We start from the raw sequence: 22774 nt of genomic DNA on the forward strand, positions 1-22774 counted from the left end.
CAGGGAGAAGAGGGCACCCGGAAGGACACAGCAAGGTGTTTGTGAGGAGTTGCTTGTCGGGCACTTAAGACCTCATGGAGATTCTGGATCTCTGTAATCTGAGATCAACCTGTGCCATGGGTAAGACGTTGCGCCAAGTGCTGGGGACAAGAGTCCCTTCAAAGATGCATAAGCATCAACCTCTGTCCTTCCTGAAAATTGAATCTAGAGTGAGACCAACAGCAGCAAATCACCGTACAGGCGAAGCGAAGGAGGGCCAGGAAAGATGGGATGATGTTGCACGCACCCCGCTTCTCTGGTGCCACTGGCTCCACAATGATTAAAAATATGCCCCGCTGTGCCATCAGGCACCAGCTGACTTCATCAGCAGTCTTCATCTTAATCCTTTCAATACCTTGGCACCGTGTGCAGTTTCTTCTGACCCCCTCAAACCAACAAGGACTAGCAGAGACTTAACCCACTCCATCAGGGCCCATCTGCCATCGGGGCTGTTTCCCAGACCACTGGCCCCTGTGGGTCTGTTTCCTGCTTGAATCTCTCTTCTTTTTCAGGCTCCATCACACCACTAAACACTCTACACCTGCAATCTCTCCTGTTTCATGAGTCAGTTGTGTCTCTCCCACAGACGTCTTCTTGAGCTAGGGACTCGTCACCATTACTTGATCTTACACTGAATGCCTAGCCTGTTGCTGGTGCCGATTTTATCCACAGAGTTCGGTGAATTTTGGCCGAAGGTGTTTCCAGGTCTGTGCTCCACTGAAGTGGGACAATGCTCTACTACATAACTATATACTAAACAGAAAAACATTGACTTTCAAAAATAACTTATATTTTCGACTTCCAGAAGTATGGAATGTATAGCAAAAGTTCCTGCTTCTTTCTTCGGCCTTGCTGTAAATTTCCAAACCAGTTATATCGTCTGATAAAGTGTTCTTTATTGTTTAGTTGTTAAATTAATTTGTGTCATTTGCTTAATTTTTGTCTATTGTTTGTATTGTTTAACTGTTAATGTCATTTCATTCATCTAGGCCTTAATTTCTTCATCTGTCAAATAAGTTCTAAATTCCCTTCCAGCTTTTCGAGGTGTCTGATGCTGGGATGCTCATGTGTTTTTCAAAGCTGAATAAATATGACATTGAACAATAGTAATCCGTGGCTACTCAATCGTACTCTATTAAGTGTAATTTGGTATCTCACTTTGGTCTTCCAGTCCTGTCCGCACCTTCGCCGTTGACCCCTGAGTCACTGAAAGTTTCCATCAATTCTCCACAGCAGAGTCTGCATTTACAATGGAGTGTCCACAGTCTTACGTACCATCAGCAATTAAAAATGGTTTTTCAGATAGAGGTCAGTAGAACGGCAACATCCAATGTCATCTGGGTGGTAAGTATTTCTTTTTGATGGATCCGTATTTAAAAACCCCTTTCTGGTGCCATGGTTTGTCTTCTGTGACATACATAAACATCCCAGCATAGAAACGTGGTAGCAACGCAGAAGTTTTCCTGAGCAATTGTGTTTCTGTGTTTTTGGTGAAGAGGATCTGGGACAAAGTAACTGGACAAGTTTGGTTTGGCAGGTTGGATGGGAGGCGTTAAGTAAATACATCCTTTCTTCAGTTCTGCTCCACCCTAAGGAGGTTGTTGGGCCTGTCCTAGTGAGTGCCGACTCCCCAAGTCCATGATCAACCATCTTTGTCCTCTTCCTTCTTCCTTCCCGGTCCACCAGAGGTTTTCCTAACAGGATGCACTAGTTCGGCAACATTTTGCTCGGCAGCACGGCTTCCAGTCAGTGTCTTGCTTACACTGCTGCGGGAAGCCAGGAAAATGAGGTCTAGCACTTTGTGTTCTGGCCAGCAAGAGCTTCTCCACGGAGTCTGCTGGAGAGTGACTTATGGTGTCCTTTGTCGCGTTACAGGTGGCTTTCTCTATAATGAATTAAATGAAGAAAATCCTGATGCCACACTCTTTTGCCTTTGAGATATTTGATAGAGTGTTCACTTGTCTTGGTTCCAGGCACGGTTGTGTGTTTCGCCTGCTGCTTCCTCATCCAGCACACTGGGACACATTGGTGGCTTCTTTCAATGATCATTTATGGTCTGGGGAACCTTAGGGATCCACATACGCGTGCTGCTCATTCATTGCCACGGATGCTGAGGGACAGCGCGTTGTTTTCTCACTGAAGGCGGATGGAGGAGTTGCCTGGAGAAAAGGCAAACGCAGAGATGTGTCATTGCTGGGGAAGCTCTGCTTGCCCAGTGGGGGGCCACCCTTCTCTCAGGCGGTGGAAGCAGGGGTCCAGGGGTCCAGATGCTTTGCACCTTTAGTCAACCATGAAGGCCACTTGTTTTAAAGCCTCCAGTCACTTTCCACATTCACTCTTGTGTTTGAGGTCTAGTGAATGGCCTCAGCTGAATATAATTCTGGCTCTGCCGATTTAGGATTGATAGCAGGTCTGTAACTCCGCCCCTCAAAGGGCAGCTCCCCGCAGTGAGAGCTGTTCCGTGTCCTGACTTTGAACACCAGCGATGTCTACGGACAGCTGTGTGCCTCCCAACATCAGCGCATCCTCCCGCCATTCCACCGCATGCTAACAATTTTTGTCTTTTTATAACTTTTTTGGGTACTTTTGATGTATACACTGGTTGTTGACGTGGACCTGGCAAAAGATCGAACAAAGGTCATGCTGAGGCTAAGAACCGTCTAGGAAAAAGAAATTTGAGGGAAGTGCTGGAGGAATTTATGGAAAACTAGCACTCAACGCCGTTAGTGAAGGTGACAACCTCACACTGAGGGGATCCCATTCTTTATTTTTCTGAAAGACACTTCTTTCTGTTATCATGTTAGAGAAAATAATGACAGCCCTAGACCAAGGCGATTCCATTCTTTATTTCTCTAACAGGTGGCTGTTTATATCTGTTTTCACCTTTGAGTCATGTATCAGTTCTCTCTTCAAGGTAAAAAACCTACTTCTGTAACCTACCAAGGCTCGAGGTCTTTGGGAGTAGAGCTTTGCATCATCTGTGGTATTGTCCCTATAACTCTCAGCCCTGCCTGACCACTGCCCCCCCCCACACACACACCAGAGGAGAAAGCCAAGGTACAGAGGGGCTGGCTGTGCTGCTCTAGGGGTGGAGCCAGGGCACCCTTCATCCCACGCCCAGACAGGGATGATGGCCAGAGAGCGCCTCCCCAGGTCACCAATGGCCCCATGTCAGATGATGCCATGGGAAGCCCTCATATGAACCTCTCAGGCCTGAAGTTGGGGAGAAATGTAAGGGCCCCTCCAGGGAGAGGAAGCCAGCAGAGAGGGGTACCTTCTGTCTAGAGCCCGGGGCGTCCAACCTTCCGGCGTCTGTACCGCACTGGAAGAAGAGTCATCTTGAGCCGCACATTAAATACACTGTGACATGTAATCACAAAAAAACTCATAATACTTCAAGTAAATTTATGATTTTGTGTTGGGCTGCATTGGGGGTCCATCCTAGGCCACAGATTGGACATCCCTGGGAGATCATAAGCTCCCCCATGGGGCAGCACCGCTGCTCATGCCGAGAAGGAGCAGCTTTCCACACGCATGTCTCAGGTGACTGTGTTCCCAAAGGAAGATCCAGGTGCTGTGGATGGAGAGGGTCCCTGAGTTGCCTCCTGGACGCCACTGCCAGTTCACCCTGGGCCAGTTCACCCTCGGCCTCTCCCTCTCCAGCCAGGGAGAGGCAGGAGAAGGCAGGAAAGGCGATCCATGGCAGAGGAAGGCAGAGTCAAGGGACGGCTGAGTGTGGAGGGAGGCCTGCAGCGTGAGTCAGCCAGGCCTAAGCTCTCGCCCCCAGACTGACTCAGTGACCTCGGTGTAAGCCCGTGTCTGCCAGTGCCAATTAAACTTGCCACTTGGCAGCCCAAACACAACCCCCCACATTTTTAAAAAATCATTGAGTTGATGCATTCAGGCAAGTTTTATCTCCTGCACGGCAAGGCCATACACACCACAAAGCACGAGTTGTGGTTACACCGGACGCACTGGAGTCGTGTCCAGGAGAGACAGGGCTCGCTGTGGTGTGTGGCGGAAGTCACTCAGCACATGGTTTTAGACCGTGGGCCCAGGTCCGGGTGTCGTTCGAGGCACAGGTCTGTGAAGAGACAAACACACGAGCAGGGGCGTCCTAACCGTGCGAGGGGTGCTGCAGAGCGCTAGTGAGGTGCTGAGCGGTTGGGGCATGGCCTGACTTCCTCCAGTCACTGGGGTGGGCGGGGGGAGAGCTGTTTGAGCCCAAATATGTTTTTACCCTGAGACTAGTCAAAGATGGGGAGGGACAGGATCTGATCAGGAGTTTTGAAAAGGCGTACTCCACCTGCACAGTGGAGGGCAGGTGGAGAAGGGGAGAAGGTGACGAGTGGCCAGTGAGAAGCAGGCTGTCGGTCAGTCCAGAGGAGAGGTGCCTGGAGCGGGTGGGGAAAGCGGGGACAGGAGTGGCCAAATCTGAGAGCGACGTAGAAGGCGAGAACCAGTTTGTGGCTTGTTGAAATTATGGAAAGGTCACCGTTATTGGCATTGTTTGTTTTCTTTTTTTGCATTGGCTCTTAAATTAAACAATATGGAAGCAAAATTGTACTTGAACTTGCCAGATTAAATAGTGAAAGGGGCATGGATCAGGACCCCAAAACTTGGAGTTAACAAAATATGCTTTATGCTCTGGAAATAAAGTAAAGCGATGCCCTGAAATCAAACAGCAATGGTTTAGAAACCGGAGTTCCGCGTAGAGGACATGCAAGATCAGGCGCCACCCGGGTGCCTGTGGCGTTCTCACTCCAGGGCTGTGTCTGAGGTCAGCAGCTGCGCAGGGGAAGGGCTTCAGTGGAGGGGAGGCCTCCAAGCCTGCCACCTCCAGGTTGCGTGTGACATGCGCGTTGCTTCATCCTCGTCACTGTAGGAGGTGCCATCAGTCCTTCGAGATGTGAATGCAGCCCCAGTTTCCCCAGGGAGTGCAAGGTGTTAGCTGTCACCATCTCCCAGCTGTGGGGCCAGAAAGCTGGTGTCCTGGTGGTCCCACTGGGGCACACGGGTGCCTGGAGCTGTGGGGATGGCTGTGAAGAAGACTGAAGCTCAGTCCCTGCTCTCTTGGGGTCATGCTTGAGTCAGGAACACACCCACAGACGAAACGCCAGCAACAGCACCCAGGACATGGGACGGCTCCAGGAGAGGCGGGGGTGGGAGACCAGAGCAAAGAGCAAGAAAGGCATCAGGAAGGAGAAGGGGTGTGACCTGGGCTTGAAGGATAGGACTGATTCCCCATTAGGAGGGAGAGTTGGGGACACTGGGGGAGCAAACATGGAGGTGGAAAAAACCAAGTTATTCCAGAAGTGTGGGGTGGAGCACTGTGTCCAGAAGATTCCTGAAGGGAGAAGGGGGTTGGAGTCAGACTGTAGGCGGTTCTGAACGACAGGGCCAGCTGCAGAGGAGCAACTAAAGCCCACTGAATTACAGAACAAAAGTTCCAGTGTCTTGGATGAAGACTAAGAGCTGTGCCAAAGGACCAAATCCATTCAGCTCTTGATTCTTGATTCTCTAGAGTTTTCTTAGCAGGTCCTACGTGGCCAACACTGTGAGCACTTGCCACCTCTGATCTTGTCCCCCAAGACTTGAGTTGCTTCCACGTCCCGTCACTTGCTCCACTGGAACCTGCTGGAGTTGGAGGGCTAGAGCGGGTGGGAGCTGCGTTTTTGAGAAGCGCGAGGTTCTGGCTGGTTTCTCGCTGAGACGTCAGAGTACGCATGGGGAGCTGCCTGGGGAGCAAGGGCCAGTCTTGCTCCCATTATGGAGCTGCAGTGGGTGTGTGCTCTGGGATGAGTCTAGGCATGCCATTTTCCAGGATGGCATGGCTGTTTTCAAGTTTTTCTCTTTATTTCTAGGAGAATTATAGCTCCACTGTGGAGTGGAAGCAGGTTCTGCATTGGAGATGGGACTCCAAGCTCCCTTTGGAATGTGCAACACACTTTGTAAGACTGAGGGGGATGGTGGAGGAAGCCGGGATCCCCAGGCCGAGGTCCTGGAGCGACTGGAGCTCGTGGGAGGAAGTAGATGGTAAGAAGTGAGGTGCTGAGAGAGTGAAAGGGTTTAACGGGCAATACTACTTGGGGATCAGCAGACCAATCGTGGTGGCCCCTTTGGGGGACACAGTAGACACCAGCACTCATTTCCTTTGGCTCCCATTAAAACTAAAAACCATGGGAGTGGAACTTGGCACTGGGAGTAGACTTCTGAGGTTTAGCCTCTGAATTTATTAATTGAAATAATTATGCAAATCCAGACGATTTTTATCTGTTTTACAAATGTGCAAAGTGCGTTCATTACAGAACACTAAGTGAACCAAGAAGAACACAAATGGAACATGTTTTTATTAGAATAACATGCAAAACGTGTACACAGCTAGAGCACAGGCTGCAATCTCCGGTATGACTACGCAACTCTGCCATTGTGTTCTTGAAGCAGTCATACATGAATGCCAGTGGTTGTGTTCCAATAAAACTTTATTGACAAAAACAGATGGTGGGCCAGCATTGGCCCCTTGCTTAGTTTGCCAGTATCCCTAATGTAGAGAGAAGGGGGGACAAACATATGGAAAAATAAAGGGAGTTCTTTAGTTTGAGTAATGAGATTATGGATGAATACATGTTAAATATGTCAATTTTGATGATTTAACTTTATTGTAATTAAAATGTAAGGTGGGCATGCCACCATTTCTTATGCTGCAGCCAAGCGGTAGGCCAGTTCTCCAGCAGCAGGAGTTGGTTCTCTCACCACATACCCTGCCAGGCTATCTGGAGCTCCCGCCAATGGAACACGTCTTTGTCAAGTGTTTACACCAGTTTATGAACTCAGCTGATAACACATTTACCCACAGTGGCCTTGGGAATTAGTTTAATACTAAATAATAGAGTTAAATCTACATTCCAGTTACTGTTATAAGCACATGCATCTTAACTTAATCCTCGCATCTGCCCAGTGAAATACGTGGTATTCTTATCCCCACTTCACAGATGAGGAAACTGAGTCACAGATAGGTTAAAGAACCCAGGCAAGGTCATCAGCCTGCTAATGGTGCGGCAGGTCGGAATGTCCCAAGGCCCTGCTCCGAACAGTGCTCCCTACTGCTGAAGGAGGGACACGCCCGCAGACAAAGCAGAGATTGAAAAGACAGTAATGAGAAAGAATGAGCAGCTTTATTAGCAACATATCTATTGTGATAAATAGACCACACTTCTCAAAACTGTGATCTCCAGAGCAACTGAGGAATAAATGGGAACCTGATTCTTCCCGACCCGCAAAGCACTGGTTCTCAACCATGGCCACATGTTAGAATCACCTGGGGAACTTAAAAGACGATCCCATGCCCAGGCCACCCTGCGTGGGTGGCGTAAGTGATGGCAATTGTAGTGACTCGCCGGGCCAGCGGCCACACTGCGGTGGGCCGAGTGGGGCGATGGGAGCGGAGAAGCTCCCTGGGGAGGCTGGCTGTGAGGGCAGGTGGAGCGGTGGCAGGAGGCATGCCTGGGATGGACAGTGACGTTGCTTGAAATGGCAGAGACATGAGGACTGTATGTGCTGACGGGCTGCACAGCGGGACAGGCTGAAGCACAGAGAGACACTGGAGTGCCTGGCGTGTCTGAGAAGGTGGGAGGGGATGTGACTTACAGATCAATTTAGAGATTGTGCAGGATGTGGGGCTTTGGAGCTGGCCAGACCTAGCGTGAGTGACCGTGGCTTTGCCACTTGAGTGAACTTGGGCTTAGTGCTCCCTGTCCCACGGTTGTGGGGGGTAAGGATGCCATGAGATCATGGACATGCCACTGAAGACAGGGCCTCCCCCACGGCTTCCACCGTCAGAATCCCCTAACGCCAGCCGAGGTGCAGCATCCCTCAGGGGTCACGGTGCTGGAAGTCAGTTCTGGGGCAGCAGTTTTAGCATAAGCACTAGAGCGGCGGTGCAGAGGACTGTTTTCAGCACTTGTAGGTGAGCTGTAGAAATCTGGGCTCCCCTTGTCTCCAGAAGGTAGGAGAAGCCGAGGTTTCCTGCTGAGAGTGAGACCGGAGGGGCCGGTTTGAATTTTGAGTGATTTTCTAACTGAGACGTCTTGTCTTCTCTCGTAGCCCAGAAGTCACTCGGACCTGGCTCGTTGTTCGTTTTCCCCGAAGAGAAGCTGGTGGAAGAAGGCTCCAATGTCACCATCTGTTATATTTCCAGGAGCCATGAAAATAACGTGTCCTGTTATTTGGAAGGTGAACTGATACACGGTGAACAGCTTGGTCCAAACGTGTCTGTGCTCACCTTGTATAGCGTCCCTTTCATTAGGAAGACGGGGACGAATTTCTATTGCGAGATCAATCAGACCCGTGACATAAGGGGCTTCGTTCTCTTTGTCTCGAGTGAGTATGCTCCGTCTCTGTGCCCTCTGTCCCCATTTCTTAAGGAATCGGTGGGGTCTTCTTTGCCAGAAGACAAACGTTTCCATGCACGGCCTCAGTTTTCTTTGACTTCCTGAGTCTTGCAGCAGAGACGCCGGGAAGGATACTCTGGAGCGACAGGAGCAGGATTTCCTGTTGTTTTCTTGTCCTCGCTGACTGTTACATTCCTAGAAACCAAGAGTGTTCAAGGGGAGAAAGTTCAGGTCAGGGCCTGGAAGTGCCCTGCTGTGCCTCAGCCCTCCGGCTGTGAGCACAGGCTGGCAGGGGAGGGCGGGGCTGCCGGCGGGGGCGGGGAGGCAGCCTGGTCTCTGGTTCTGGGGCACGCAGGGTGGATCTGCATCCCGTGCTGCGCATGCCACCTCAGCCAACCTTCACAGCCTCTCTGAGCTGGTTTCTGCCTCTGGGAGAGGGGGACGGTGACGTTTGTCATGGGGATTAATGAACGTGCCCGGGGCTTGGCCCCGCCCGGATCCCTGTGGGTGGCAGGTGCCCTGCAGATGAGCCTTCACAGTTCCCAAGCCCCGCTGGTAGCCGCGGTGGAAGGGGGCGGGGGGGGGGGGGGGGGGGGGGGGGGCACTTTCTGCTTTATGTAGGTTTGTGGGCACACGCAGGTGGCCCCCTGTGCTCTGTCTTGAGGTGGCCCTTCTCTGCACATTAGAGAGGAATCTATAGCTCTGCCCTCACTGCTTCCCTGGCAAAGGGCATCTCCAGGCTCTGGGCACTCGGTTTGGTTGTGCTCCTTGGAATGGCCGCCAAGGATGCCAGCGACTCCGAGGAGTCGAGGTTTGCCCCACTCTGTGGACCTCGGCTCCGGGCTGCTGAACTTGGCAGGTTCCCCAAATCTGACCGACTGCTGGCATCCCAGGCAGGACTCCCGGGCTCTCCACAAGCCACAGTGCCCAACACAAGGCACCAGGCAACGCTGACTTCGTTCTCCTTTCACGCACCAGGTCTGCTATCCAGCCATGCGTGTTGAGTGCCCTCTAGCAGGTGCTGGGGGTACAGCCCCCATCCAGCACTCTCAGTGCTGAGCACGTGCAGCATGCCGCCTGCCCACCCGCCCGCCCCCAGGGACACCCAGAAAAGCACAAGGGAAGGAAGGACAGGGGCCACAGTGATGACATGTCTGAAATGTGACCTTCTGGGACTGTGAACCTGTAAAGGGAAAGGATCCATTTAACGATCCTTTCATTGTTCAGAATCACTCTATTGCTCCGGACCCCATGGAGAGCTTCCCATTTTGTTTTTGGTTTAATGAGGTCTTTCATTTGTTTTTTTCTTTCTATGGACAGAAGTACTTGAGGAGCCTAAGGGCTTTTCTTGTGAAACTCGGGACTTCAAGACTTTGACCTGTACTTGGGACCCTGGGACTGACACCGACTTGCCTGATTATCGCTCCCAAAGCTACACTTTATTTGAAGCGTAAGTTAGCTCTGGTTCCATTGTCGACAGATTCTTCCTTGTTTGGGGTGCTCGTGACAATATAACAAAGGCCACATTCAGATGTTGCGTGGAAACTTGAACAGATATTTTAAAACCACCCTGCCAGTACCAGGACCTCCTCAGCTGGTCACAAGTGTGCAACAAGTCCTAGCTGAGTGTCACTGAAGGAAAATGTAGCATGAAAATGGTAAGACCACTAATGGTGCATCTTGATGAAAATATTCTCATCTTTTAAGTAACAGTTCCATCTGAGTCTTTAGTTTCTAACTTTTTAAGAATATCCAAAGTAAGTTAAGGAGAGTTCTCACCACCCGCAAGGGGGAGTCGGCGACTCAGCATTCTGCATTTAACCACGGAAACCGAACTCGCTGGAACAGTGCTTTCATTGCTGGTGATGGCTGGGTCTCGTGTGGAACACAGTTCTAAGGTCACCGAGTGTCCCCGAGGGTCCCCAAGGGAGACAGGAATACACATCTGTGCTGACAACAGTGTACACCCTGAAATTTTTTCTCTTTTAAGATTTTCTGGGAAAAAGAAATCTTGTGAACACAAAAACCGGTGTGCTTGGCAAATAGCTCCAGACTCACAGGAAACATATAACTTCACACTCGTGGCTGAAAACTACTTAAGGAGGAGAAGCGTCAGTATTCTTTTTGACCTGGCTCATCGAGGTGAGACCCGGTGTTTAGCCCGGAGAGGGTCGATCGACACCTTGTTTCAGGGACAGTGGACCTGGTGAGGTTCGAGCAGCACATGTCAACCTGCCTTTTGCCGGCTGTGGTCTCAAGGCCAGTTCTGTTTTCAACACCTCTGCAGCGCTTTTTGGATCTGTCCCACCCAGTGCGTCCAGGGGACAGGCTGGGCCCCGGGCAGCAGTGTGTGAGCTGGGTCCTCAGGCCTTGGTGCCGTGTTTAAGGTCCACGCACGCACAGCTGGGAGGTGAGCACAGGCGTTCACAAACAGCGTGGTGGATCCGCTGTCCCGGGCTCCTACTTCTCCATGATCTGCCTGGTGCTTTTTTACTTTTCTGCAACTCTACTGCTTTCTCTCCAGCCAGAACTAGGTGACTTTCTTAGTTACCCAATTCTGACACTCACTTCCACTCCTGTGCCAAGTGTTAGGAGGAAAAAGAAAAAGGTCAGTTCAGAATTGCTTCTAATTCTGGTCTCTTCCTTTGGTTAGACCCTGGGTCCTGTTATTTTCTCCCCGTGGGCAGCTTCTCCAAGCCCGGGCGCCCCTCCACAACCTGCCTGATGTATTTAATTGCAAGAGTCCTCCAGTGGTTTCTTTTTGCATTTTGTTAGAGTTCCTAACATAATCAGGGAGAGAGAAAGGCTGTAGTTGGCTTACTCCATCCTGGCTGTAAGTCTGGTTTTGTTGGCCATTTTCTCAAAAATAAACAAAAAAAATGCTTATTGAATAAATAAATGAGGAAATGAACTGCTTACTTACCAAACTATTTTGGATCTATGCTTGAATTTTTTTTTTACTTTGTCTCCTCCTCCTTCCTCTTCTCCTTTTGGCAGTTCGCCCAATGGCCCCCTTTACTGTAAGCCTCAAAAGCGTAAGTGCCACAAAAGCCACCGTGACCTGGAAGGTGCACTCCGTCAGGGATCATTTCACATGTCTGTGTCAGGTTGAACTCCACGGTGAAGGAAAAGTGATGCAAGTAAGGAGACTGCCTCGTATTCTATTTTCAAACAGCCCTTTATGTCCTGAACAGAGAGACTAAGGAATAAAATCCCCCTAAACTCTCATTTCTGGGTGGGTCCAACTGCTGTGGGTTTTAAGCAGGGTGCATCCTGGACTTTCAGAGTTGGGAAGGGGGCCTCAGAGATATTTCCTTGTAAGCGAGGAGTCTTACCCCAAATCAGGATGTGCTGTGCTGTGATTCGGTAGTGTGCTCACTGGTACTTCTGTCTTTTTTATCAAGCAGCACAACGTTTCTGGCGAGGAGAACGGTCAGTACTCCTTCAGGGACCTGGAGCCTGTCACGGAGTACGTGGCCCGAGTCCGCTGCGCTGCGGCCGAGCACTTCTGGAAATGGAGTGAATGGACTGGTCAGAACTTCAGCACACTCCCAGCTGGTGCGTGCAGACCCCTGGCGTTTAACTCAGGGGCCTAAGCTGACTCACGGGAGGTGGGTTGGCTTCTCTGAGAACTCTTGGTTGTACCAGTAGCTGAGGGGGACATATTACAAAAGGGGCTGGGTGCTATCTTTAAACATTTTTTTTAAATGGAATTAAATGGTTAATGAGATGTGAGTGGGAAAGCATCCACTTCAAACATTTGCCATCAGTGTGATTTCTACTCTATTATCATCTCTCTGATCTTGGGTTTTGCCAAAGTGGTTTCTAAGCTGGGGCATTGCTGGATTCCTGCTGGGTTTATGGCTGAGCAAATCAGCGTAGACTTTTAACTCAGGACTGGGAGGGACAGACAGAGGGTCCGTGCCAAGGAAAGCACTGGCCTCAGGCCAAACAACTTTGGGCCAAGTTTGGGAAGGCAGTGGTATTTGGAAACCTAATCAGTATTGACAGGCCCCCTGTTCAGCAACAGCGAGCCTGAGACCTTTCTGTTGTGCTCTGAGGGGTCATTTCCTCCATGTTGACAGAACAGAGAGCTTTTCTCGCAAATAACTATGTCTCAGAGCTCGAATGGGCCTTAGGAGATTAGGTGGCCCGGCCCTACTGCAAGATAATGAAGTATTACCACTGCCCAGTTTGCTGATGAAGCAACTTGGGCCCATAGACACTTGCCTAGTTTGCCAAGTTAATGAATGGCACAGAAATATTACATTAACAGTAACAGTAATAGTAATACTAATGGGTAGAAAAGTCACAAAGAGTGTAAAAGTGAGAAGCAAGCTGCGAGCACACTCACTGTCACTTCGCTGACCAAACTGGAAGCTGGAATGCGTTGTTCTACGCGCATAGTGTGACCCAGGAACTTGCCTTGGTTAATTGCAGCTCCCTCCAAGGCTCCTGATGTCTGGAGAGACGTGAAGTCAGCGCTGGGATCTTGTAACGTAACTTTATTCTGGAAGGTAAGACGCACAGATTCGGAAAGGCAGACTTGTGTGGCCCTGGGTGCTGTCTTCCAACCTAGGGCTCTTAGAGAGGGACCTCACCATGAAGACGGGGAATGGCTCCCCCAGGGGAGGGCCCTGCTACACACACACAGACCTGGTGAACGCTTGCCCTGCTCTTTCCTGACAGCCCATTGCCCGGGCGGCCAGTTCTTTGTTAGAGCCTGCATCTCTGTACCTGTCCCCGAGCCCCCTCGGGATTGTTCAGAGCCCAGGGCACGAGAGGAATCAGGCCTTGAATGCCAGGTTCTTGAGCCTCCGTGGCAGAGAAGTGAGCACTGAACTTAGCGCCAGATCAAGCAGGTAGCCGTGTGTGAAAAGGGCTGGTGCACAAGGGAGCCAGCCAGCACAGAGAAGTCGGCTCCCCGAGGGCCCTGGGGTGGGGATGCAGTCAGCTGTCCCATCGGTGCCATCGGGTGGCAGTTGGCCCCAGGGTGGCTACAAGATGTTTCCCATGGTGCGTGGACCACCAAAGGGCCTGTAAAATAAAGCGTGTGCAGATATATGCTGGTTACCATTTCATCGACAAAACAACTATTTTGTAGAACATTATGTTAAGAAAGGATGTTATTGTGTCCATTCCTTTGAGGATGTGGTTAGGTCATTTCCACTGTGGAATTTTGCTGAAAGCCAGGCGTCCCAGTCAGGCCTCGATGGAGTGCTTTTGGCCAAGCTGGAGTCCAGGGTCACCCCTCCAGTCTCATGGGTACAACTGGAGAAGCACGTATTTGAAAGTATGGTTATTTGAATAGTCACGGTATTTGTGATTAAAAGTCATGAGTCAAGCTAAGAATCTGTAGTGTAAACCACATGGTGTCCTTTGACCTTGATGGATGTGACTTCACGGCACCCTGGGGGCCAGCTTTGGTTCAGAACTCCGAAGTCCTCTGCGTTTGACACCACAACATGTCACGCTAGCGGAGTTGGCCCCTGGCCACCACCCATCCCACTTCCTTCCCACCTCCACTCTGGCTCTTGCAAGGAGCCCGGCGTGCATGTGTGTGGACACGCCAGTCTGAATGCCCATGTTCTGTGCACACCCTGAGCAAATGGCCATTCCCAGCCTGATCTTATGGCTGGGGGGGCACCCTCTGTCCTTGGGAGGGTAGGCCCAAGGGCCAGGTCCTGGGAGTGGGCTGAGACTGTGAGCAGGGCATTCTCCACAACCTGGAGAATCCTCTAGAAGGGGGGCTGTGAGCTCTGGGTAGGGGCAGTTTGCGGTTGGAGGGGGTGGAAACAGGAGTTGGGCCCTCAGCTAGGGTTCTTGACTCTCCTGTGACACACTAGGAGGGACTCATCCCTCAGGAGCCTGTTCTCTACTCCGCTTTACAGAAGATGGCCTGAGGTCACCTTGGCTTAGGTGGTTATTTTCTCCAGGAAACTGTTTTAATGTGCTGTGTTTTTGTGCATTTGAGGGACAGAAATGATGACCAAATAATTGTGCAAACTGCTTTCAGAGGAAAGCTCATTTTGAAATGATTATCAATAATTTTTCAGCCACTCTCAAAATCGCATGCCCATGGGAGGATTCTGTTCTATAATGTGGTTGTAGAAAATCTACACAGACCATCCAGCTCAAAGCTCTTTTCCATCCCTGCTCCGGCCAACGGCACAGAACTAGCCCTTGACGGCTGTTCTCACCGAATCCTCGTCACTGCTAACAACAGCGTGGGCACTTCTCCAGCTGCTGTGATGGTCATTTCCGGGGACTCTGCAGACAGTGAGTTACGTTTCGCTTTGTTTTTATTCTCTAGGAAAGTGCTGTTGATGTTATTAGGCACTTTGGAAGGCCAATGACTTGGAGAGACAAGATGTCTAGCTAGCAAACAGTGTTAAGCATTTTCCTTTGGTCCAGGCATATCGATGGTTTTCCAAGGACAGTCCTCCTCCGTGTGGGGAGAATGAGATGTCAGCCATTGCTTTCTGCCCTGGCGACTCGTCCACAGACTTGAGACACTATGTCCTATTTACTCAAATCCACGCAACACCAAGGAAGCGTCTTAACAGGGACCTGTAGTTGGTGAAAATGCGCTTTGTGGCTTATGAAGTATGAGTTGCGTGTATTATACTGTACAATATTTTGTCGCCTATAAAGAGCCCGTGAACATTTCCAGAGATTTTAGGGAGAACCAGTCTCATCTTTCAAGAGGGGCTTTGCCAAAGCTGTAGCATAAAACACTGACTGGCTAATCCCTTTGCCTGTAAAAAGAGCAAACGAGGTGGAAATGACCTTGCATGTAAAATCAGCAGTGATTTAATTCCTCCTTGGGAGGGCCGTGTGAAGGGCTGGCTACACTGAGTCTCACTGTGAGACAATGCACACCTGAACTCACTGCGGTTGACACTGTAAGGCCATCCATGAGCCTCGCAAATGCCACCCTTCAGTTACTGCTATTAAATTCCTCAGCCCCTGCTTAAGGGATTACGTCACGTGGTATTTTACCTATTCGTGTTTGGCTCACGTTTGGGTTAAGTGGACTACATTAGAGGGTGTCGGTGTTTTAAGAACGATGCCCCTTGTCAAGTGAGAAAAAATGGGGATCGTAGCACAGAAGAAAAACTAAGGAGTTGTTTAACACAGCCTTGGCTTGTCAAGGGCAGCATCAGAGAAGGAAATGAGTGGCTGTGTTCTGTCTTCAGTAGGACCAAGCCAGAGAAAGGGGCCCTTCATGCTCCCTGGGGCAGCTGGAAGGAAAGAAAGGCTGCCTCCTGCGAGGCTCGGCCCAAACACTGCTGGGCACACTCGTGTGTTTGGGGGTCCCTACCATCCTTTCCATCCCCATGCTCTGCCTTCAGCCTCCCTCCCTTCCTCTGTGAGTCTTCTCATTCTTAATCCCCTAGAGTGGACAAAGACGCAGCTGTGCTATGAGACAGACACCTCGGCCTCCACTCTGCAAACACATTGTTGCAATTTTAAAGCAGCAGCTTGACAAGAGCCAGGATTCTAAGTTCAGGGTGAAGTTGTAGTGTGAATAAGTGAAGTGAACCGTGTCACTTCCACGTGAACGTGATTTGTTCCTCTGATGCAGGAAGAGAGCGAAGCAGAGTGGGCAGGCCACACAAAGGCCTACTTGGGGACCATTCGCCTCATACCTGGGGCTACACATTCTTTGGGTGCCCCCGCTGGGCAGTCACTTCGTGCCCTGGACAATTTAATAGCACCACGCTTCCCCACCGATGGTCAGCGGTAATCAGGACTGCCAGACAGAGTGCAGGAGGCCCAGTTAAATGGCAGCTGCAGGTTAAATGTTGAGTAAGTTGTTAGCATGCGTCTATATGATGCGCTGGTTCGTCCTCAGCGATTATTTTCAGAGCAGCTGCTTGTGGGCCTGCTCTTTGATCAGGGCCTGCCTTCGCTTGCTCAAGGGGCCAGTGGAGTCCCGGGCCCTGTGAGCGGTGGCAGAATGTGGTTGGCCTTGGGAAGGAGGTGGCTTCCTTATCCCGCATGGCCGAGGTGGCCCTGCTTTAAGTCAGTAGGACTGGTAGTCCATTGAGACCGTGTCACCTTTTCTGCGATCGCCAGACCTACGAAAACTGCCCTGGCGTAGAAAACACGCTGAGGTGCCAGCCTCGGGCATAATGCGACAGTACGTGTCTGAATTGTCTTTTGTCCTCCCTTCAGTTTCTATCCCTACCATCTGAGAAGCAGTAGTTAGTTCAGGAGCAGTCAGGGCTAAATGGGGGAGTTCAGCAGAATTATTTGCTCATTTCACAGATAACTTTTTGAAAGCAGATCAAGCACCAGAGATGGTTCTAGGCCAAGTGTCAGCAACTTTTTCGGTAAAGGGGCAGATAGGAAGTATTTGAGGCTTTGTAGGTCCGACTGTTTTCGTTATATTGTCAGTATTTTTCTTTCTTTTCTTACAACTCTTCAAAAATCTTAAAACCATTCTTAGTTCAAGGGTTGTACCAAAACTGGCCTCAGAGGTGAGATCTGTCCTGCAGGCAGTAGTTTGCTGGGCTGTTTTAGGTGCTGGAGTCTGGCTGCGCGGCAGGAGGTCAGGGCAAGGGGCATCTGAGGGCAGGGGTGAGTATTTGCTTGGAAGTCAGAGGCAGGAAACACCAGTGAAAACGTTCCCTAAGTCCCCGTAGTGACTGAAGTCCTGGGGCTCTTGCCTGGTGGTGACACTGCATGCTCAAGTTTACTTTCTTCTTCAGATGCTTTTACAAAATGTCTGATTGATTAAATCTGAAACATTGCCCTGTTTGTGATGCACAGAGGAGGCTGCAGAAGAAAGAGTTGAAGGCACGGAGCAGGGATTCTCTATGTCTTGGAAGCCCCCACCTGGAGATGTCATAGGCTACGTTGTGGACTGGTGCGACCGTCCCCAGGACTCACCCTGTGGTCTCCAGTGGAGACACCTGGGCCCCAACAGCACGAGCACAGTCATTAGCCCAGGTAAGAAGAACCTTCCATGGTGCCGTCTAGTCCCATCCACCTCGAGGCACCCTCCACTCAGATGTCTGGACAGTCTCCGAGATGCTTTGTGATAAACTAGTAGTTTCAAAGTTACCGATCCAGCAGGGGTGTTAGCGTCTCAGATTCAGCAAATGATGTGGCCTGAGATTCAACCTTAAATCGACTTTGACCGAGAATATCTGGGCCTAAGGCTGGGACAGGGTTTCATGATTTTCACGAATCCATTCCTCTAAATCAGTGCTCTCAAGCGAATGGCCACGGGGCATGCTAACAGTTGCCCAGAGCTTTTACAAAGCACAGACGTTTAGGACAGTGTTGATGGGAGTCGATCATCTACTCCTTCAATTTCAGTGAATTATATAGAACTTGGTCTCTTATCTTCCATATTGGATTTGTAATTTCAAAATTGCTCTATTGGCAAAATCAAAGGAGCATTGGTTTGTGGCTTGGGGGGGGGTCGGTGGCGCCATCTGCTGGTCAAGAGAAAGGTGTGGGAATTGTCTGGGTCCAGAGGGTGGCTTTTGTCAGCCCTTGGCAAGTGAGGGGAAGTCCTCCTTGGCTAGAGCAGTGGCCCTGGCCTGGCGGGTGCTGCAGGGGGATTGCAGAGATGCGCATGTGCCAGGGGAAGTGAGGAAGCGGGAGCAAAGCCTTCCAGACACGGCTTTTGTGGGCAGAGTGAAGGGGCATCGCTGGAAGGGGATTTGGAGTCAAAGGAGACCTGCTTCTGGTTTTCTATCTGGTCGAATTGTGCACCGGGTTTTGTGCATGTGGCTAAGGGCATGTTTAAGAGCTTTTCTTCCCCGGGGATGACGGAGAGAACTGTCCCCATGGCCTCGTGCGGAGCAATGGAGGACTCCGAGGCTCAGCGGAAGGAGGGTGTACGGTGCCAGTGAAGGGCGGCAGCTTCGAGAAGAAAATTAATAAGGGGACACAAATTCAGTTTTCCTCCTTCTCCTTTCTAGAAGTACAAAGAACGTCATTTTGTGTTATTATTGAAAATCTGTTGATTTTTCTCTGTAGGTGCTTTTAGACCAGGGGTCCGATACAACTTCAGGATTTATGCCATTTCTCCAAAAAGGATGGCTTATTTGCTGGAGAAAAAAACAGGATACTCCCAGGAACAGGGTAAGCTGACCACAGGTAACGTGTCCACAGAAGACTTGCCGAGAACAATGCAGAGAGGCTCTTGGCTTTGGGTTTAGAAGATTTCAACACCATTCCTGATTTTCAGCGTCTGGTTTATTCTGGTAATTGGGTGTTTAAGAAATTATTTTTTAAGCATACTAACGCAAACCATTTTCAGGAAGCACAATTTATAAATCTCAAGCAAAAGAAGACAAACTCCTTGCCAATTTTACCCCGCAAAGGCAGATGCCCAGAGGTAGTATTTTACGTTTATCCAGGCATTCCCTCCCTGCACAGACAGACTGTCTGAAGGGAGCATGGGGTCTTGCTCTGTGCAGTTCGACTCTGGTCACTGAACGTTATTTCACTGTATCTTTTTTTTGACTGCAAAGTGCCTTATTGTTTGAATATGTCAAATCACCTGTTTTGGACATTTGGGATGACTATCGTGTTTTTCAATGAAAAACTACGAAGTCCACCTTCAGCTCCCGTGCGATCCCAAATACTCCACATCTCCTTTTTGTTTGTCCCAGCCCCTTCGTACCCTGTCTGAACTGCCATCATTTTAGCCACATCTTTGCCCATATCCATGGTAACCGTTTTTCAATGAAGTCCTAGAGGTAGGCACTTCGATCAAAAGGTTGGAACTTCTTAAATAGTTTTTCATCTCCTTTACAACATTTACGATTTTTGGTGCATGTTGTGAAATCACCCCAAATTTCACCGCGACCCCTCTGGCAGTGGAAGGGATTCTATCCTCCACGTGGTGCTTAGCCACCTTCTTGGCACCCAAGGTCTCACACCTGTTGAAAACCCAGAGCCTGTGCCCTCAAATGCCTGGTGCTCATCAGACCAGCCCCCTGATGGAGGCTCTCCGTTCGGCGGCTGCTGTCTAAGACAGGCAGGGGCTGTGTGTCGGGGAGCCCAGACTGAGGGTTTGCATGTACGGGATGAGTCAGGCCCAGAACAAGGCTCCCAGGTTGTTGCAGTGGCGTGGGTAACTTTGTGTGACTTCAGCCTGGGAACCAGCGTTTTACAGGTCCATGCTGACCTTTGAACATGATGACCCTTCCTCCTGCTGCCCTTGCCCCCACCTCAGTCCATTCTCTGGTCAGGTCTCCTCTCAGACATGACAGTTGACCCTTGAACAACGCAAGTGCTGGGGGGTGCCAATCCCCGCACAGTCAAAAATCCACGTATAACTCGGACTCCCCCAACACTTAAGTACAGTGGCCCCTCAGTGTCTGCGGGACATGTGTTCCAGGACCCCTGCAGATACCAAAATCCATGGCAGCTCGAGTCCCATACATAACATGGTGTAGAGCAGTACGTATTGTCGGCACTCCACATCAATGGATTCAACCAACCACGGAGAGACAACAGTCCTTTTCGATTTTTACTTGGGAATCTGCAGATGAGAAACCCAAGGACACAGAAGGCCTTTTCAATATATGTATTGAAAAAATCCCCGTGTAAGTTTACCGAGTAGCTCAAACCCGTGCTGTTCAAGGGTCCACTGTAGTATTTAGGAACAGAAGGAAGCCTTTATTCTCTTTTGTGCTGTTGAGTCTCTCTGGGTTTCCGCTCTACATCTGCAAAAGGCAAGGCTTGAACAAGAAGACTGCTCACACTGCCATGTGGCTCGGTGGGTTGGAGCATCATCCCATACACCAAAAGGTTTCCGGTTTGATGCCTGGTCAGGGCACATACCTAGGTTGCAGGGAAAGCAACTGATCAATGTTTCTCTCTCACATCAATGTTTCTTTCTCTCTGTTTCTCCCTCCCTTCCTCTCTCTCTCAAATCAATAAAAAATAACAACATATTTTCAGGTGAGGATTAAAAAAATAATAATAAAAAAAGAAGATTGCTCAACTTCTTCCCAGCTTTCCCAAATGATGTCAAGGCCTAAATCTTGAGAAAAAGATAAAATTCCTTTCCTTGTCCCAAGCTCCCACAGCCTCTGGAGTTGTCTGTGGTTGTACTTGTTTATATGAACGCTCAGGGACTATTTCCTAATCACGACTCTCTTCCTACCCCAACCTCCTCTCCAGCCCCTTCAGACACCCCTCAGGTGCTCATACATAACCTGACGTCCCACTCCTTCACTCTGAGCTGGAAAGATTACTCCACAGACTCCCAACCCGGTTTTGTCTGCGGGTACTACGTCTACCTGAAGTCCAAGACAGAGCAGTGCCTACCTGAATTCCAAAAGACAGTCCTTCCAGGTAACGTGTTTTTGTTTGTTTACCCCTTTTAAGATCTCATTATTCGAAATCATGGGAAAGGCTGCTGTCTAGGGCTGTGTCCAGGCTGAATTCTATTCCGTGCTTTCATGGTCAAACGGCATCCTTATACAAATTAGTAGGTAGGAAGCATGGCGGGTGGGTATTTTAACTTACTTAAAAAGCCATGTGGCCTGGTTTTTCAGAAGCACTTGAAGTCCCAACTTCTCCTTCAGAAAACCTGCCACTTAGAACTTTCTTGCTAACTCCTTTTTCTATTTCCCTTTGACCTTATTCAAGGTTATTAGACCAATTAATTTTTCAACTACGGTAGACATTCAGTATTATTTTAGATTAGTTTCCGGTGTATAGCACAGTGGTTAGATGTTTACATAATTTATGGAGTGGTCCCCCGATAATTCAAGTACTTCCCAACACCACAGAGAGTTATTACAGTATCATTGACTACATTCCCCCTGCTGTACTTTACATCCCTGTGACTGTTTTGCAACCTCTGGTCTGTCCTTCTCGATCCCTCCCCCCTTTCACCCAGTCCTCCAGCCCCTCCCCTGTGGCAACCAGCACGTCATTTCTGCTCTGCGGCTATGGAAAGTACTTTTAAGTCTCTCACATGCTCTTGCCACCTCTTGGGGAACTGCGTGCTCTCCCTGAATCACCAGCATCTCTTGCTTAGTGGATTTTTCACTCTTCTTGCCATCTCCTGAAAACATTACCAGTGTCCCTGGCGTGATGAAATTATGATCTAATTTCTGGTTGGTTTAAACATGTTGACAGTGCTGAGCCAACAAAAGTGATATAATACCCAACTCACAAGTCTCTCTCATACTCTTAATACTTTTTTCTTCTTGTAAAAAACAAAAAAAAATTTTTTTTAAATGACAGATGATTCAGTAGGCTGCCAATATAAAATCAGCAACCCGGAACAGAAGACATTGGTTGTGGAAAACCTACAGCCAGAATCCTCCTACGAGTTTTCAGTCATCCCGTACACCAGGGCCGGCACCGGTGCGCTGGGCGCCTTCACCAAAGTTACCATGCCCGACGAGCGCGGTGAGTTTCCCCGAATCCCAACTGCCCCTCAGCGTTCCTTGCACACTGACAAATGGCACACACGTTGCTGTGGGCTTTGTCTAGATCAGGAATTTTCAAATCTTTCTTCTCTGTCTCTGTCTCTCTCTAGACGAAAATCTGTTTCACAAAAAATGTTGCACAGACTTGCACTCCATAAAGCAGATACAAGTGGGGCTAACCCACCTGATGGGTGGCCTGGAACCCTCCTCTGGCCTCACTCCGGTCCCCGGGGCACTTCTCTGGCACTCAGTCCTGGGATAGTTGGAAAATCACAGACAGCGAATATTAGTGTTGGCTTTGGAAGAGCCCTGTGGCCCCATCCAGAGAAGGCGGTGCTGGCGCTGTGGCTGCCTGCAGGCAGCCTTCTGGCTGGTTCCCTCAGGGGCAAACTAATTGCTTCCTGACCGCCTCTCGGGGGTGCAGTTGGGCAAGAAGTATTTGTTCACAAACATGGTGTTGGCAGATTTGGTGGGGAAAGGGTGAGATAAAGAGATCCATATTTTCAAAATGCCTTTGGCCTGAAAGATGCAGAAAGAAGGAAGGAAGAGGAGAGGTAGGAACTGGTTCATGGTAAATAAGATTCTCCTGGTAAATCCTGACCTGCAACAAACTGGAAGGTGGGGAAGGAAACAGATTCAGGTGGAGGAAGGAGAAAAGTAGGTGTTATCCGAGGAGCACTGAGGCCCACCCTGGAAGGGGTCTTTGAAGACAGTCCTCCGTGGAAAACGAGTCCCTGCCTGAGATGTCTGCTGGAAGTTCCGGCTGTCTTGGTGTGGGGCCCCTTTGCTGCAGGCGGGGCCGTGGGGGCAGAACAGGTTCATCAGGTACAACTGCTGACCCTGAGAGGGCCCTGACCAGTGACAGGATGGTGGCAGCTTGGGGCACTCACTACGGTTCACTGAAACACTGCCCCAGTTCCCTATGCC

At 49.9% G+C, this 22774-nt stretch overlaps 1 protein-coding gene across 3 annotated transcripts in view; it reads left to right on the forward strand.

The window, feature by feature from the left end:
• OSMR (oncostatin M receptor) overlaps nt 1-22774 on the forward strand; it is a 40842-nt gene that overhangs the window by 12784 nt on the left and 5284 nt on the right. For 2 of the 3 annotated variants that reach the window (XM_045186309.3, XM_024578533.4), the window contains exons 3-15: nt 1211-1383; nt 5904-6075; nt 8143-8418; nt 9750-9879; nt 10420-10571; nt 11427-11569; nt 11834-11987; nt 12870-12946; nt 14486-14708; nt 17208-17387; nt 18429-18533; nt 20586-20759; nt 21660-21827. In XM_045186309.3, the coding sequence (XP_045042244.2) occupies nt 1211-1383; nt 5904-6075; nt 8143-8418; nt 9750-9879; nt 10420-10571; nt 11427-11569; nt 11834-11987; nt 12870-12946; nt 14486-14708; nt 17208-17387; nt 18429-18533; nt 20586-20759; nt 21660-21827 (2127 nt within the window). The remainder of the gene's footprint in view (nt 1-1210; nt 1384-5903; nt 6076-8142; nt 8419-9749; nt 9880-10419; nt 10572-11426; nt 11570-11833; nt 11988-12869; nt 12947-14485; nt 14709-17207; nt 17388-18428; nt 18534-20585; nt 20760-21659; nt 21828-22774) is intronic. The other variant, XM_045186308.3, reaches the window with a different exon arrangement.

Source organism: Desmodus rotundus, chromosome 1, assembly GCF_022682495.2.
Source record: "Desmodus rotundus isolate HL8 chromosome 1, HLdesRot8A.1, whole genome shotgun sequence".
NCBI classification, from domain to species: domain Eukaryota; kingdom Metazoa; phylum Chordata; class Mammalia; order Chiroptera; family Phyllostomidae; genus Desmodus; species Desmodus rotundus.